At 44.0% G+C, this 15744-nt stretch overlaps 1 protein-coding gene and 1 pseudogene across 2 annotated transcripts in view; one reads left to right on the plus strand and one right to left on the minus strand.

The window, feature by feature from the left end:
- The window catches only part of LOC306918082 (metabotropic glutamate receptor 7-like), a gene marked incomplete at its 5' end in the record, with an annotated part of 197894 nt that overhangs the window by 141056 nt on the left and 41094 nt on the right, over positions 1-15744 (minus strand). The window contains one exon of the mRNA XM_079530969.1: positions 14540-14756. Within this exon, the coding sequence (XP_079387095.1) occupies positions 14540-14756 (217 nt within the window). The remainder of the gene's footprint in view (positions 1-14539; positions 14757-15744) is intronic.
- LOC306918089 (kelch domain-containing protein 3-like) lies at positions 383-1394 on the plus strand (annotated as a pseudogene). Its single transcript has one exon. The product of its transcript is annotated as a kelch domain-containing protein 3-like (transcript).

The raw sequence follows: 15744 nt of genomic DNA on the forward strand, positions 1-15744 counted from the left end.
ATTGCTCCTGATGTGCTGGTTGGTGCCTTGCATGGTTTCCGCCACCATTGGTGTATGAATGCGTATGGGTGAATGTAATGTACAATCTATGTAAAGCGCCTTGGATAAAGGCGCTATATAAATGCACCATTTACCATTGATGTCATAGTACTGACAGTTCTAGCAAACCAATCAGATCGCGTGACATCATTAGATATCCTACAATATGACGTAATCATCAACTGACATCACAACCATGAAATTGTTCTTTAAAAATACTTGTCTGATTCACTAAACACCAGTTAGCGATACCTGCAACAAGGAATCTGACCTGCCTTCATCCTAACAAGTTCACCTGTACATTTGTTGTCAACACTCATTGACGGCCGTGCTGCCGTGTGAAATGTTTCACTGGACAATACATCTGAAAGGAGGACATAGGAAGGGCCAGGCTGCTGTGGTGGTTGGACACGAGATCTACTGGTTTGGAGGAGACAGAAACCAGAGGAGAAGAGATCACTTTGAAGTGCACGCCTTCAACACAGTATCTTTATGCTGGAGGGAGTTGACGCCTGGAACAGGACAACGTCCCCTTGAGGTTCCCTCCAAGCGTCGGGACCACACAGCTGTGTTGATAGAATATACCGTCTACCTCTTGGGAGGATATAATTACCACACAAATGAGTACTGTAATATTGACCTGTATGCATTTGATGTCGACGCCCACAGATGGTTCAAACCACGTATTTCTGGGACTGTTCCAGAGAAGAGGAGGAACTACTCGGCCTGCGTCTTGGGGAAGGTCATGTTTATCCATGGAGGAGACACCCAGCTGTCTGGACTCACTAATGACATCTACAAGTTGGACACCAGCACAATGGTCTGGTCTGTAATCAACACCAGAGGAACTGCACCACCTCCTTTATCATACCACTCTGCCACCATCATCGGGACAAAGATGTTTGTATTTCGGACCACTGTGGGGTGGTACAAAATCAGTGTGTTTGACACAGAGACCAACCACTGGCTGAGCACACCGTCTGCACACATTCCAGAAAAAAACAGGTTTCATTCAGCCTTTGCCTACAATGGAGAGCTCTATATAATTGGTGGTTTAGGCAGGGAAGGAACCCTCAATGATCTGTGGAAATTCAGTCCAGAGAGCTTCTCCTGGAAGAAGATCGAGCCCAAGGGGAAAGGACCGTCTCTGATGTATATAATGTGCTGTTGCATGGTGGGAGATCGTGTCATCCTCTTCGGAGGAGACACACCTAATGACCTGTACGTCTTAGACTTGAGCCCTAGCCTGAAGACCTTATGTAAGCTAGCAGTTATTCAGTACGATCTTGATCAGTCTGGACTCCCACACAACATCAGGTGGGAACTGGCAAGCCATGACTAGCAACAGCAGCTGAAAGAACAAACAGTGCTCTAAACAAAATAACAGAGTGAGCCCACAACAAATTAATATATAAATAACCCGTAGACGCGCCCCTATACCTTCCTATGATTGGCTTCCTGGCAGCAAAGGACCAAAAAGGCCCGCCCCCAGAAAGGGAGTATAAATCACAGGTAACATGTCATTGTTCTGACCTCCCATTGTTCCGAAATTCTAACCCTGAACATAACCGCAAGCACGGTAGCAGCGAATGTTTGCCAACCAGCAGCACATGTTCGCCAACCAGCAGTGCATGTTCGCCAACCAGCAGTGCATGTTCGCCAACCATCAGTGCATGTTTGCCAACCAGCAGTGCATGTTTGCCAACCAGCATTGCATGTTCGCCAACCAGCAGTGCATGTTCGCCAACCAGCAGTGCATGTTCGCCAACCAGCATTGCATGTTCGCCAACCAGCAGTGCATGTTCGCCAACCAGCAGTGCATGTTCGCCAACCAGCAGCACATGTTCGCCAACCAGCAGCACATGTTCGCCAACCAGCAGTGCATGTTCGCCAACCAGCAGTGCATGTTCGCCAACCTTCCCACTCTGCACTCCACTCTGTCTACTAAACTTTGATTGATTGATTCGTTTATTAGACAGAATGTTAGAACAGAATACAGTCAGAACACTTAGTCCAAGAGGGATAGCACCAAAAAAGGGGGGGGGGGGGGGGGGAATATGATGTCCCCATAGGCGGAGGGTACGGATATTCTTTTTTTGTGATCAAGTTTTCATTTTTTGTTAAAAAAAGGGGTTTCCCCCACCCCACAGGTTGAACGGTACGGATATTCACGTAGTTGGCAAAAAAAGATTTAAGATGAGGGGGCTCAGGGGCCACTTTTTCCAAAAGTCCAAGGGTGTCAGTATTATTTTGAAAAGTTTAATAATAATAATAATAATAATAATAATAATACTAATAATAAACTTTATTTATAGAGCACCTTTCATGACACGAGTGCAGCGCAAAGTGCTTTACAAGACAAATAGTTATTTTGAAAAGTTTACAAATGTAACTATAGTCTAAAGATTAAGGAAACACACCGTAAAAAGCCACATTTCCATCTATAAGGCAAAACCTCAATGAACAAAAACATCTATTTGCAGGTATTAGTTCTCGACATTAATTCTGGGGGGAGAGAAAGGAAAGAAAAAGTAAATCCACCCGCCATGCGATTGCATTAAAGTCTCACGATAATGTATTTCCCCCTCCATTACAGCCCGAAGGCCCCGTAGGCATGTGTGAGAGGAGGGGGGGACGTGTCGCACAAATAGCAACAACATGGACCAGCAGACATGTTGTACAGTTGGAGGCCATCGATATTGTCCTTTTCTTTTTGCTGAGGTTTGCGTGATCTGCGCAAAAGGACAGTTAACCCATTTTGGGCGGGAACCCCTTTTGGTGTTTTAAACATTGTTATAATTTAGCTATTGAAAAATAGCAGATCTACAAGTTCATAGCGCGCCACCGAGTGGCGCGCTACGAGCTTGTAGGTCTGCTATTTTTGAAAAATCATGAAAATATTTATTTCAGAAAACTGGAGGATTTAGAAGGATTTTTTTAAATGTTGAGGTCAGGCCTAAATGGGTCAAATGATAAGGGACAATATCGGTGGCACCCAACTGTAGGTCACATGCAGCCAATGATGGAGATAATAAGCATGCAGAGTGGATCCGTCCTGGCAGGGGGAGAGAGAGAGAGAGAGAGAGAGAGAGAGAGAAAGAGAGAGAGAGCACCAGATCTGAACATGCTGTGAGGCGAGGACACGGCCGCCCTCAATGCTGAATTATTGAGAGCTTGCGGAATACCCTGTCAGTCAGTTTTATTTTGTTTGGCAAATTAATAATGTTATTATTCATCGTACAAGATGCAAAACTAGCGAAAACAACACTGAAAATAAGAGCTTGTAACTAATTAATTGGATCCATTGGCTATACACACACGCACGGAATATAATTTCCTGAAATTTTAAATCTTTGGACACCTTGTTATGTGAAGTCGGTACAGCCAGAGTATTCTGTACTGTCCAGGGGGCTGGACTGTTATAGCTTCACTGAAATATCATATTTATTTTGGACGGGGAAAGCTCTCTCCTCAAAGTAACAGTACTGAAATATCGTATTTATTTTGGACGGGGAAAGCTCTCTCCTCAAAGCAACAGCATAGCTTCAAAGAGAACAGCACACGTCTGTCTTGGTTAGGGAAGAAAATACGATAGGTTCAAAGATGAGTGTCAGGGTTTCACAGAGCAGAAACTGTTTCTCTGATGTCTATCTGACAGAAGTTATGAAAAGTACAGTAGTACCGTACTTGTCATAGGATCAAAGCCCACAACAACACCACAGTCTAGCTTTTACAGTGCAATGAGTGAGCGCCGGTTTGTGATTTTTTTGTTGTTGTAAAATTAAGACCTTTTGCACGCCTACTTGACAGGACAGGTTAGACAGCGTGCGTGATTCTTTTTCGTCTATGACATTACTATTTAAAAATCATACCGTGTAACGTTTTTGCATATAATCATCCACTGGTATACGTTTCCACAATAACCATTTCTCGTGCAAAATTGTGTTTTTGACAACGTCTCAAAACAGATTGAAGTTGCCGCAGGCACGGAAAATGTTGCATTCTAAAATAAGCATCAACGCAAATGACCCTGAACTCAGCCATTGTGTTTGATACCGTGACATAAGGTAATGCAAAATACAGGAGCAAGTTCACCACTGTTCTAAGGCAATATGTTGACTATATTAAACCTGGACATAGTTAAAAGCAATATGTTGATCATGATATTATATATATATTATGATAGAGCTTCCGTTGCTCCAGACTGTATGACGGAAGCATTTATATTTTACTCGTGATCAGAGCTTCCGTTGCTTCAGACTGTATGACGGAAGCATTTATATTTTACTCGTGATCAGAGCTTCCGTTGCTTCAGACTGTATGACGGAAGCATTTATATGTTATTATTATTTATTATATTTATGTATTGTGTTTTATGTGCTGTGATCAGAGAGAGTCCTTGGGGGAAAAAAGAGAGCTTGCTCTCAATGGACTTTCCTGAATAAATAAAGGAAATATTGCATATAATATTGCAAATAATGCAAATTCAATATACTCTGGAGTATCACATTTTCTATCACAACCTGCAACATATGTGACTCGTTTTGATACAGAGACAGTCATGGTGGCAAGACCACCAGCTCAAAATGAGTTAATAGCACAGGCAGACTCTTCACATACGATGGTATGACAGCATGTCTGAAATCAATGTCAGAGCTGACATTGACATGCATGAAATAAATGCTTAAACATGTAATGTGTAATGTTAGAGTCCACATAAGTGAACATTTCAAGGCTGTTTTCTCAACTCACTGTTTTCTGCAAGACATTACTCTATAAGTCATATCGCGATGTGACACATTGTGATCTTGTAGATCGGCTATTTTCATACATTTGATGACTTGAAATGAGGCATTCTGCATAATGAGTACTTTTACGTTTGGTACTTTTTTTTACCAAAGTACTATATTGAATTCCGGACTTTTACTTAACAGAGTATTTCTATATTGCAGTATTGATGCTTTAAAATTAAAATGTTCCACCACTTCCTGTAGCACATTACCTCAACGATCTGCCTCCTATAAACCTGTGCTCTGTATTAATCGGGTGGATTGGTATATATATCGCAGATGAAATAACGATAATGTGAATTATGTTCACAGGCACACCAATTAATCAAACATGGAGCCTACCTATAGAGCGTCGCAGTCCCGCCCCCTACCATGGACCAGGAAATGATTCTCCGTAAATTTTCCTCATAGACATTTCAGAACGTATTTATTTAAAGACGTTTACGCTGCGGACAAAGCCAACTCGAGTCGTGACAAATCATGACAACAAACACAATTTTTGGGGCCGAAAAAATAATTAGAAAGAAGAAAAAAACGGCTTACAACACTTTTTTTGTTTTTTTCTTCTTTGTAATTATTTGTTTGGTCCAAAATATTGTTTGTGTTGTCATGAGTTGTCACGACTCGAGTTGGCTTTGTCCGTGGCGTATTTATTTAAATAAATACTTTTCGAAATGTCTATGAGAAAAATGCATTGGGATTCATTTCCTGGTCCATGGTAGGGGGAGGGACTGCGACGCTCTATACTGCCTATATGTATGAGAGATATTCCTCAGTGAGATATTCACAGCACCCTGCTAGGAGCCACACGCGGATAACCTTGGCATTATTTCTCACATGCTGGCACAGAGCGCTCTATTAATACCCATGATTTACATGAATTAGCAATGAGCCAGCTGTGTAACACGGCCCGGTGCCAACACAGAAGGCCCGAGCATGTACCTGTACCCATGGCGCAGCTCCATTAGACACTTAACGCATTTAGGCCTGACGTCGAAAAAACGTCTTTTTAAAATGTATTTTTTCTGAAAAACCTCATGTTTCTATATCCGTGGTGCTCAATATTTCATGTCAAGGACCCCAAACATTATATGTAATATGCCTCCGGCCCCCCGTCTGAAAATATGTTGTTCCAGGGACCCCCCCAGAGGCAAAGATTTGAGTTAAAAATGTTCGTTCTGAAAAAATATAAATTCCAAATGTGTGCCACATTTTCACAATTTTTCAAAAATAGCTAAAGTATAACATAATGCTTAGTTAAAACACCAAAAGGGGTTCCCGTCCAGAATGGGTTAACCTCTTTAACCTTATTACAATGGAGACATTTAGCAGATGCTCTTAATCCAGAGCGATTTACAGTAAGCAAGAACACCACATGGCGATACATCAAATACATAGAAATAGTCATCAAGAACCATAAGAAAGCTAAGAGCCTAACATCCATCTAACAGTAGAATATCTGTAGGCTACAATTAAACTATACTAGCCCTTACCCGTTGTGAGATATTGCCCCCCTCCCCCCTTGTGGCCGCAGGGGGTACTGTGCCCTGGGTGCGTTTTCTCATTTTTAATTCACTAATAAATTCATTATCTATATTTATAATTTGTTTAATTGGAAAAAGGGCTTTGTTAAGACCTCCATATTATTATGGTCAATGCCTGTGTGAAAAGTGGGAGCGATTGGTGCAGGCGGTGAGGAGATACGGCGGTGTTTCTGACAGACCGACAGACAGACAGACAGACAGACAGACATTGACTGAATTATAGTATGATAAGTATACTATAGAATGCTATAGTTTGAGTGTGCTGAGAATCAATTAAACTATTGCTCTACTACGCCCAAATCTGCATGTCCACCAAAAATCGGCAATCTACAAGCTCACAGCGGGGACTCTGAGCTTGTTGTGAGCCTCTGTTGTGAGCTCGTAGATTCCCCCACAGCCTGCCCTCCACCCACCGAGGCCCTCATTCCCTCACCGAGCCACCACACCTAATGCTGCCCCCCCACCCCCCACCAGCCTCCACCCACCGAGCCGAGGCCCCGAGGGGAATTCCATAATGCTGCAATTATATTTATCACCTCCGGAGTGGAGAGGAGAGGAAAGGCAAGGCAAGGCAGCCTGAACCTCCGCAGCACCGCGCAGGGGAGCGCCGCGCACGCACGCACACACACACACACGCACACGCACACGCACACACACACACGCACACACCTCATGTCTTCAAAGCTTCATGTCGGTCTGCTATTTTCTCCACTTGCGTGACATTCTTACACAGAGCATTCAGTTAGGAAAAACACACTGAAATGGAGGTACAAAACGGTGTGTGCGTGCGTTGACAATAGCAGATCTACAAGCTCACAGCGCGTCGCAGCGTGACGTGTTGTGAGCTTGTAGATCGGCTATTTTCAGCAAGTATAAAATCAGCCATTGCGACGGCATCAAGGCCCGCCAAAACACATTTTAGTCGACTAAATCACCTGTAGATTTAGTCGTCTAAAATCTTACGACATTTAGTCGACTAAAACCTAGACTAACACTAAAACATTCCAGGTGACTAAAATGTGACTAACAGACTAAATTAAAACTATTCAAGAGACTATATAGGGCAGTATTATGCGTGTCTTAAGTACCAGGTCTTATTACTTAACTTAAGACCTGGAGGCGTGGTCAATGCTGTTTGGCCACTCAGAATAGCCAAATGGCATTGATCACGCCTCCAGGTCTTAAGTTAAGTAATAAGACCTGGTACTTAAGACACGCATAATACTGCCCTAAATGACTAAAACTAAAATAAAAATTTGCTGCCAAAAAGAACACTGCCGGCGTACCGCGTAGAGCAGGGGTTCTCAACCCGTGGGTCGCGACCCCTCGGGGGGTCGCCAAATTATTTTAGGGGGTCCCCAAATTATTTAAAAAAATAAATAAAATAATAATAATAATAATATATTTTTTTTCACGATTTTTCAAAAATAGCAGACCTACAAGCTCGTAGCGCGCCACTCGGTGGCGCGCTATGAGCTTGTAGATCTGCTATTTTTCAATAGCTAAATTGTAACAATGCTTAAAACACCAAAAGGGGTTCCCGCCCAAAATGGTTTAAGGTTATTGTAGCAGTCAATTTATATTGGGGGGCGGGGCGGGGGTCCCGAGACATTGCCAAAGCATTTCCGGGGGTCGCCGGCCAAAAACGTTGAGAACCCCTGGCGTAGAGCAGCGTTCTTTGGTATGCGGCTATCAGGCATTTGGACAACATGGCCTGCCCACCAGAGCTGCAGGGCCTCATTGATGATCAGGCCACCTCTTCAGACTCCACCACGGCCCGTAGCACTTGCCCTAGCCTAGCCCCTTATAGATAGCACTTTATGTAGACTTAGATAGTATTTTAAACAGACTTATTGTTTACGTAGACAGCACTAGAATAGTTTTTTATGTAGTCATAGCACTTTATAGTACACATGTATAATATATAATATAGTATAGTATGTATAGTTTACATAGATACTCCACTGTTACGTTCTTAGTTTACGCATGATTCATGATAACTACTTTTTATATTATGTGATGTATGCCATGCTTTTGTATTGCTTAATGTAAATCGCTCTGGATTAAGAGCGTCTGCTAAATGCCTAAATTGTAAATTGTCTTTCAACACTGCTGAAAAGCCAGATCTACAGAGGCCAATCCAACAGTATCTTTACTGTATACAGCAATAATCCCAGCAGATCCGTTTAGTATTTCCACTTCATTCTGCACCCTCCTCCTCCTCCTCCTCCTCTATATTAAATGTGTGTACTATTACTTTTTACACTACATTATGCTCTCCTCCTCCTCTATATTAAATCATAAATGTGTGTACTACTTTCACTGTTCATTCCACAGTTCTAACGAGAGATGGATGAAAAGAAGCTGTTTGGCAGCTGGCTTCAATCAATTCCAGGGAGAGTTTAAAAAAAAAATGTATTCCCTTCAAATTTGCTTACATTGGTGTTTGTGATCAAATAGAAACGAACTGTATCCCGTTTCCAATTGACTCTGGACTGAACCATGTGGAGAACGATTCGCCCCCAAACAAGGCCGAGAGAGATGAGATGAGAGAGAGAAGGGGGACATTCACAAAGAAATCAATAGTGGCTGACCATCACACACGCACGCACGCATGCACGCGCGCACACACACAGTACGATCCAACTCCCGTGCTATCCTCGTTCAGGCAGAAACCTTGCATAGACAGGTGTGTGGGGAAGTTACAGAACATATAGTTTAAAACATTGAAGACGGGTGTGTGGGGCAGGAAGCTACAGAACATATAGTTCAAATCATTGAAGACAGGTGTGTGGGAAAGGAAGCTATACAGAACACATCTATTAAATCATTGAAGACAGGTGTGTGGGAAAGGAAGCTACGGAACATATAGTTTAAATCATTGAAGACAGGTGTGTGGGGAAGCTACAGAACACACAGCCTTTGATCTTATCAATGTACAGCACATGGTCCTATGGGTATGTATGCTGTTGCATAATCTGTGATTTATTAAAAAGACATGAATCCTTGGTGTTTTGTAGCCTCTCCATTTATAATTCTCATTCAGCTTGCGTGCAAAAGAAAAATGTTTTTTATTTCCCCGCCGACTGCGTCACTGGAGGACCTGGTTCATTTCATCATATAATTCTCATTCGGTTTCCGTGCAAAAGCAAAATGTTTTCATTTCCCCTCCGACTGCGTCTCAGCAGCAAAGGATGAATCAACAACAAGCGAACGCCTCTCTAAGCTGGTCGTCTCTCACCGGCAGCTGCTTGTTTGAAACACAACAATACTAGAATAAGTGTTGTGGAATTACCTCTAACTCTCTCTCTCTCTCTCTGTCTCTTTGATACGGAACGACATCAGAGGAAAAGAACAAGTTAGTTAGAGAGCTGAAGAGAAACTGCACGCGTCGCAGGGTGCATCGAGTGAACAAACCTCCAAAGTAAGCACTAAATCAAATCAGCCCAACTTTTCGCCCCCTTTTCGTTTTCATTTAATCCGTACACAACAAACCTGCTTCTTTCCCCAGTCGTTCTCTCTCACATCCCGAACACACACCACAAACATCCTCTTAAACTTTTAATGGGTGTAGTCTGCAGCACTGAGATGAAATATTCATGGACGGCTCTGCTGGACTTTGCCCCCAAGGGATATCATTAGCTTTCACCGTCCGTTTCACAGGGTTTCTCCACATATTGGTCAATCGTAGGGAAGATGGATGGAGAGTGGGAGTCAATGAGGATTGACTGCAGATGGACAGAGCTGTGTGTGTGTGTGTGTGTGTGTGTGTGTGTGTGTGTGTGTGTGGTATATAGAGGTCAGGGTGACAACCAGGGAGGAACTGCGCTTTCCGTTTGGTCCATTATGGCCGGACAGCGGTGAACCAGAGTACTCAACCCATTACTTCAAAGTCAAAGTAAACGATAATCCCCGTAATGAGTGGACCACCACCATGCAGTGACAGTTCCTCAGTAAAATGTGTACTTGAGTTAAGATACCGTTTGCCTATTTTCACCTCAGAAATATTGTGCGAATTAGAGCCTATATCTGTCGTTGGATGCCGTTAACCTTATTGGTAAATAAGCATACAGGCTAAAGAAAAGGCCACACACTCGTAGCCACGACGCAGGATTCATTTAAATGAAAACCAACGTTTCGACCTGCCAAGGTCGAAACCTAACAAAAACTCAAGTAAAGTATGGACATTTACTTAACACTTAAACCCCCAGCACCTGCTTTCTGAGGGGAACTGTCACCGCAAATAGCAGATCTACAAGCTCACAACTTGTGTTGTTGAGAAATGGATTAGTCACCGACGCATAGAGGAGGTGCTATAATCACCCTGCCGGGTTTTATTTATCTCAACCATAACCGTCTGGGCGACAATCCTGCTTAGTAAATAAATAAATTAATACATTGACCCAATCGGGTGCTCTGAGGCTTTGATTAGACATCGGTCCGTTATCACACCGCCGGATTCAGCGATTGATTGGCCAATCGGAATCGAGCGTTCGACAAAACCGTATAATAAATAAAGGTTACCGCCCACCACTGGCAGAGTTCAAGGTGAGAGTGAAGCAGGAAGCATGAACAGGCTCTCATCATGGATCACGGAGAGGGACAGATTTATTCAAGGAGCGATGATTACAGTAAAGCACAAGGTTGTTTAGACCGCATGCACGCACGCACGCACGCACACCCCGTGCATTCAGACTCGGATGGTTAGAGCGGTGCAATTACATACAAAGTCAATGCATGCAAAGACGAGAATTGCGCGACCTGGCGCTGCACAAACGGGACGAACCGAGGCAAATATATATACGTATATTCAGGTCTGAACACAGCCTTTGACTCTACCTCAGAGTCAGAAAGTTCTAGTAGTGAGATAGAACTTCTTCCTCCTCCACCAGAGAAAAGCTGACACAGTTCCATGTTCATCAAGCAGCTCTAGAGGCTAACATGGTGTGTCAAATAAGCAGGTTGATTTGGTTGCTTATAGAGCGTCGCAGTCCCGCCTCCTACCCTGGACCAGGAAATGAAACCCAATGCATTTTCCTCATAGACATTTCTTAAAGTATTTATTTAAAGACGGTTACGCCGCGGACAAAGCCAACTCGAGTCGTGACAACTCATTGTTTGGTCCAATATTTTGGACCAAACAAATAATTAGAAAGAAGGAAAAAACGGCAGGTTACAACACTTTTTTTGTTGTTTTTCTTCTTTGTAATTATTTGTTTGGTCCAAAATATTGTTTGTGTTGTCATGAGTTGTCACGACTAGAGTTGGCTTTGTCCGCGGCGTAACCGTCTTTAAATAAATACGGGAAAAATGCATTGGGTTTCATTTCCTGGTCCATGGTAGGAGGCAGGACTGCGACGCTCTATAGGCCAGTGGTTCCCAAACTTTTTCATGTAAATTAAGAACCCCCAAATTGACACTCATTAGCCCGCAGACCCCCATTTGAAAATATATGCCAGAGACCCCCATAACTTGAGGAAATGACACTGTTCTCCACACAGCGATTGCCAAAAGCAATGCTATTAAAACGTTCTGGCCTTTTCTTGGAACGCTAGTCCAAAAAGACACTCCGGACCGGTTCCCCTGGTTGGACGTAGCAGCGCGTGGAAGGAACGCGCTATTCCAACCAGTTCCTTTCCTCACCTATCAGTTATTATACCTTTCAAGCCGAGAATACCTCTGTGTGCAGGTGTTGGTACAGTATATGGGAACATTATTAGAAGGCCACAGGTCTAAAGTAACAGCATTTCTATGTCGTATTGCTACAGTAAGTACAAATTCAGAGTACTTCTTCCCGTGATGAGGTATGGTACCGTTGCATGCAGCTCACGGAGCAAAGAGTTGGACTTTGGCAGAAACGCTAAAAGTAGTTCATGTCAGAACAGACGTTAGTCCAACCACGGAGAATATAAAATAATAATAGCCATTTTCCTATTCACATGCTGCCTCAACCACTGACTATTCCTATCATTCTCCATCGTTTATACCGAGAGGCAATCCAGATTAAAAATGAATCCTAAACCACAGTTATAATTCATTCAGAAACAAAGAACTGACAACGATGGAGAACTGACCTGCCGTGGGCCAACGTGTCTTTTGATTGTTTCGATATTAATTAGGAGAGGCATCCGAGTGGATAAATCGCCCGTGGCTTAGTCTACCAAAATGTATTTTGGCGTCGTCTTGATGGCGTCGTAATGACTGCTTTAATTAACACTTGGAATAGCATGCTGAAAATGACCGATAGATCTGCTATTTTTTTGTATACATTTGAAATGGGACATGGGTACTTTTACTTTTGGTACTTTAAGTACATATTGATGCCAATACTTTTGTACTTTTGCTCAAGTACATTTTAAATTCTGGAGTAATTTCTATATTGCAGTATTGATACTTTTACTTTAGTGAAACATTCAAGTACTTTTTTCCACCGTTGATTTCGTCGACTAAAACTAAGAAGAAAAATGTTCATCGACTACCTTTTTCCACTGACGAAAACCAAATGGAAACTAAATAAAAACTAAGCTATGAAGACTAAAACTAAGACAAAATACACTGACAATTTCGTCAACAAATAAAAACTAGACTAAAATGTTAGGAAGGGACTAGTGGACAAGAGATCCAGTATAAGTCATTTTACACTTGGTTGCATGCTGAAAATAGCACAAGGGCGCTCACACCTCAAGTAGAAAAACTAAAAAGGGCACCAATCACTACGGCCGATGTGTCTCGTTTGAAAAGAACCTTCCGACACCTCGTTATAGGAATGCTCCTCGTTTCGGTAGCCCTGCTGTTGTTCAAAAGGTTACACGAATCGTGACAGCCGAGAACGGGAGCTCCATGGTGACTAAAAAAAAGTTGGTGCAGGTGTGTGTGTGTGTGTGTGCGTGCGTGCGTGCGTTTGTGCGTGCGTGCGTGCGTGCGTGTGTGTGCGTGCATGTCCGCGCGGTTTCAATGGTAATCAGGCCTCTCGCGGAGTGGAGAACAAGTGGATAGACTAACAATCAATCGCTCTCTTCAACAAGCAGACGGCGTTCCATTCTGTACATTCTCAAGTGGAGGAGAAGTAATAACAGAAATGTGTATAGCGCCTCAGATTTTTTGTCCGGAGGACACTTTGCCTGGAACGCCCTGCAGGGCATGTGGAGAGTGGAGATCTGACTGGCACAGGGAGATAAACTGAAGAGGAGGCTGATCCTGGCTACAGTGGAGTCGGTACTGTTGTATATGGGACCCAATGGACTCTTTTTTTTGGAGTGACAATTATGGAGTATTCATCATCATCATTTTTCGACCACGGTCGAGATCATGGATTTCACAATGCCACGCCAGACTTCCCCGGTCCTTCATTGCCATACCCAGTTCCTGCTTACTGATGCATGTGTCCCTAGCGATGACATCAAGGGAACGGCAGTCTTCTACCTCTGGTCTGCTTTGAGGCAGGACTCCAGAGCAGAAGGGAAGATATAACCTCATTGTCAGAGGTTATATCTTACCCTTCTTCTCTGGAGTCCAGAGTATTACTATTACCAGAAGCACAAAGAGCTATCCCTGAATGACCATAACAGGTCTGTAACTCTGACAGTTCAAATGGAACTATCTGGTTCCATTTGTACACTCAGAGTTAATAAGGGGCTCCTTGCAAATAAAACATTTGAGAACCACTAGTACTAGTACTAGTTGGACTCCTAGCGAGTTGAGCCCCAAACAGCCACTGTGTGTGACCACAGGTCAACACCGTTCCTCCATCACCACAAGGAGACTGGAGTCATCATCAACCTTTTGGCATCTCAGCAGCATCTCAGCTCGCCTCTGGTCCAATGCTCCTCTCACCGCTCGCTCACTCACACTCGGTCACTCCAGCATGGCGGTGTCACCGTGAAATTGGTGACCTGCCGAAACATTAACGTAACGTCATTGCGGTTTGTTTATTAGCAGAGCTCAATCTAGCGGTATTTAGGCCGCTAGACCTCCGTGTAAGTTGTGTGAAGTCCACAAGATGCGGTCACATATTTCGTCAGGTCACCAATTTCACTGTAACAGCTGGAGTGAGCGAGTGGCCAAGATTTTGGGTATTGGAACTTGGCTTTGGAGAGCTGCGTGAAGGCCTTGTCTCCTCTCACCTGCTTCCTTGTAGAGCTGCGTGAAGGCCTTGTCTCCTCTCACCTGCTTCCTTGGAGAGCTGCGTGAAGGCCTCGACGCCCTTCTCTCCGTAGCTTCCCTCGGACGCCACCGTGGAGACGTAGCTCCATCCCAGAGCCTGGAGGACGTCCACCATGGCCTGGGCCTGGAACGAGTCTGGAGGAACCACGCGGGAGAAGAAGTCGTAGCGGCGGTCGTCGCTCAGCTCCGGAGCCGTGGACGCGTAGCTGATCTGAGGGATCTGCGGAGAGGGAGGGAGGGAGAGATTAATTCACTTGTCCTTTGACGTATTTTTATATACTAGACCTGTACGTGCCCGTCGCAGTCGGCCACCGGCCTACTTGGGATCGATGCAACTTGGGAACCTAATGATATACATTGCCATAGCACCCGTTTTAACTGTCAGCCGGTGTCCCACATGGAGATCTGTGTATGTGCCTGTGTGTGTGTGTGAAGACTGCAAACTGAAAAGTGTACTTGGCAATCAATTGGACCCACTGGCAGAGCCTGATTGGTTGAGCCTCAATTGGCTGAGGCAGAGGCTGTAAATTGCACAGAGGCAAACCTTCATTAGGCCCACTGGCAGAGCCTGGCCCAGGTGAAAGGAGTTGGCCTCATTAGGCCCACTGGCAGAGCCTGGCCCAGGTGAAAGGAGTTGGCCTCATTAGGCTCACTGTGGTGGTTCTTGGAGAACCGTGGGTCTGACTGACTCGATACCTGGCACTGCACTCCCTGTGGGGGTGTGGAACGCGTGTGTCAAATGTGAAGTCGGTGGGTCAAACGGTTCTCGAGTTACGTGCATTACAACCGTACACACACGCACACACGTACGCACACGGAGACGTGGCACATTTATAGTAGGATATATATATTGATTCAGAATGGTCTAGCTGATATCCACCATCTAGGCAACCCTTGGCTTCGCCTAGGTGCCCTGACCAAGATGGACGCGGCCATAGAGTCCTTTAATGACGACAATCAGAACAGCTTGATGCATTGTTTGGATGGTTTATTTGCCACGCTCCTGGCGTGTAAGCCTAAGGACCTTGGCCTCACACAAACTAAACACATCAATTTATCTGAAATCATTGCAGCAGGAGAATTCTTCTATAAATCAGTGGTTCTCAGCCTCCAGCATCCCTTCTCTTTCTCACTCTCCATTTCTCTCTCTTGCAGGTAATTGACTTAAAATTAAGTGGAAATGGGGAGACTTGTCATTCAAGGCGCTG

This window comes from Electrona antarctica (assembly GCF_951216825.1).
Source record: "Electrona antarctica genome assembly, contig: scaffold_41, whole genome shotgun sequence".
Lineage (NCBI taxonomy): Eukaryota > Metazoa > Chordata > Actinopteri > Myctophiformes > Myctophidae > Electrona > Electrona antarctica.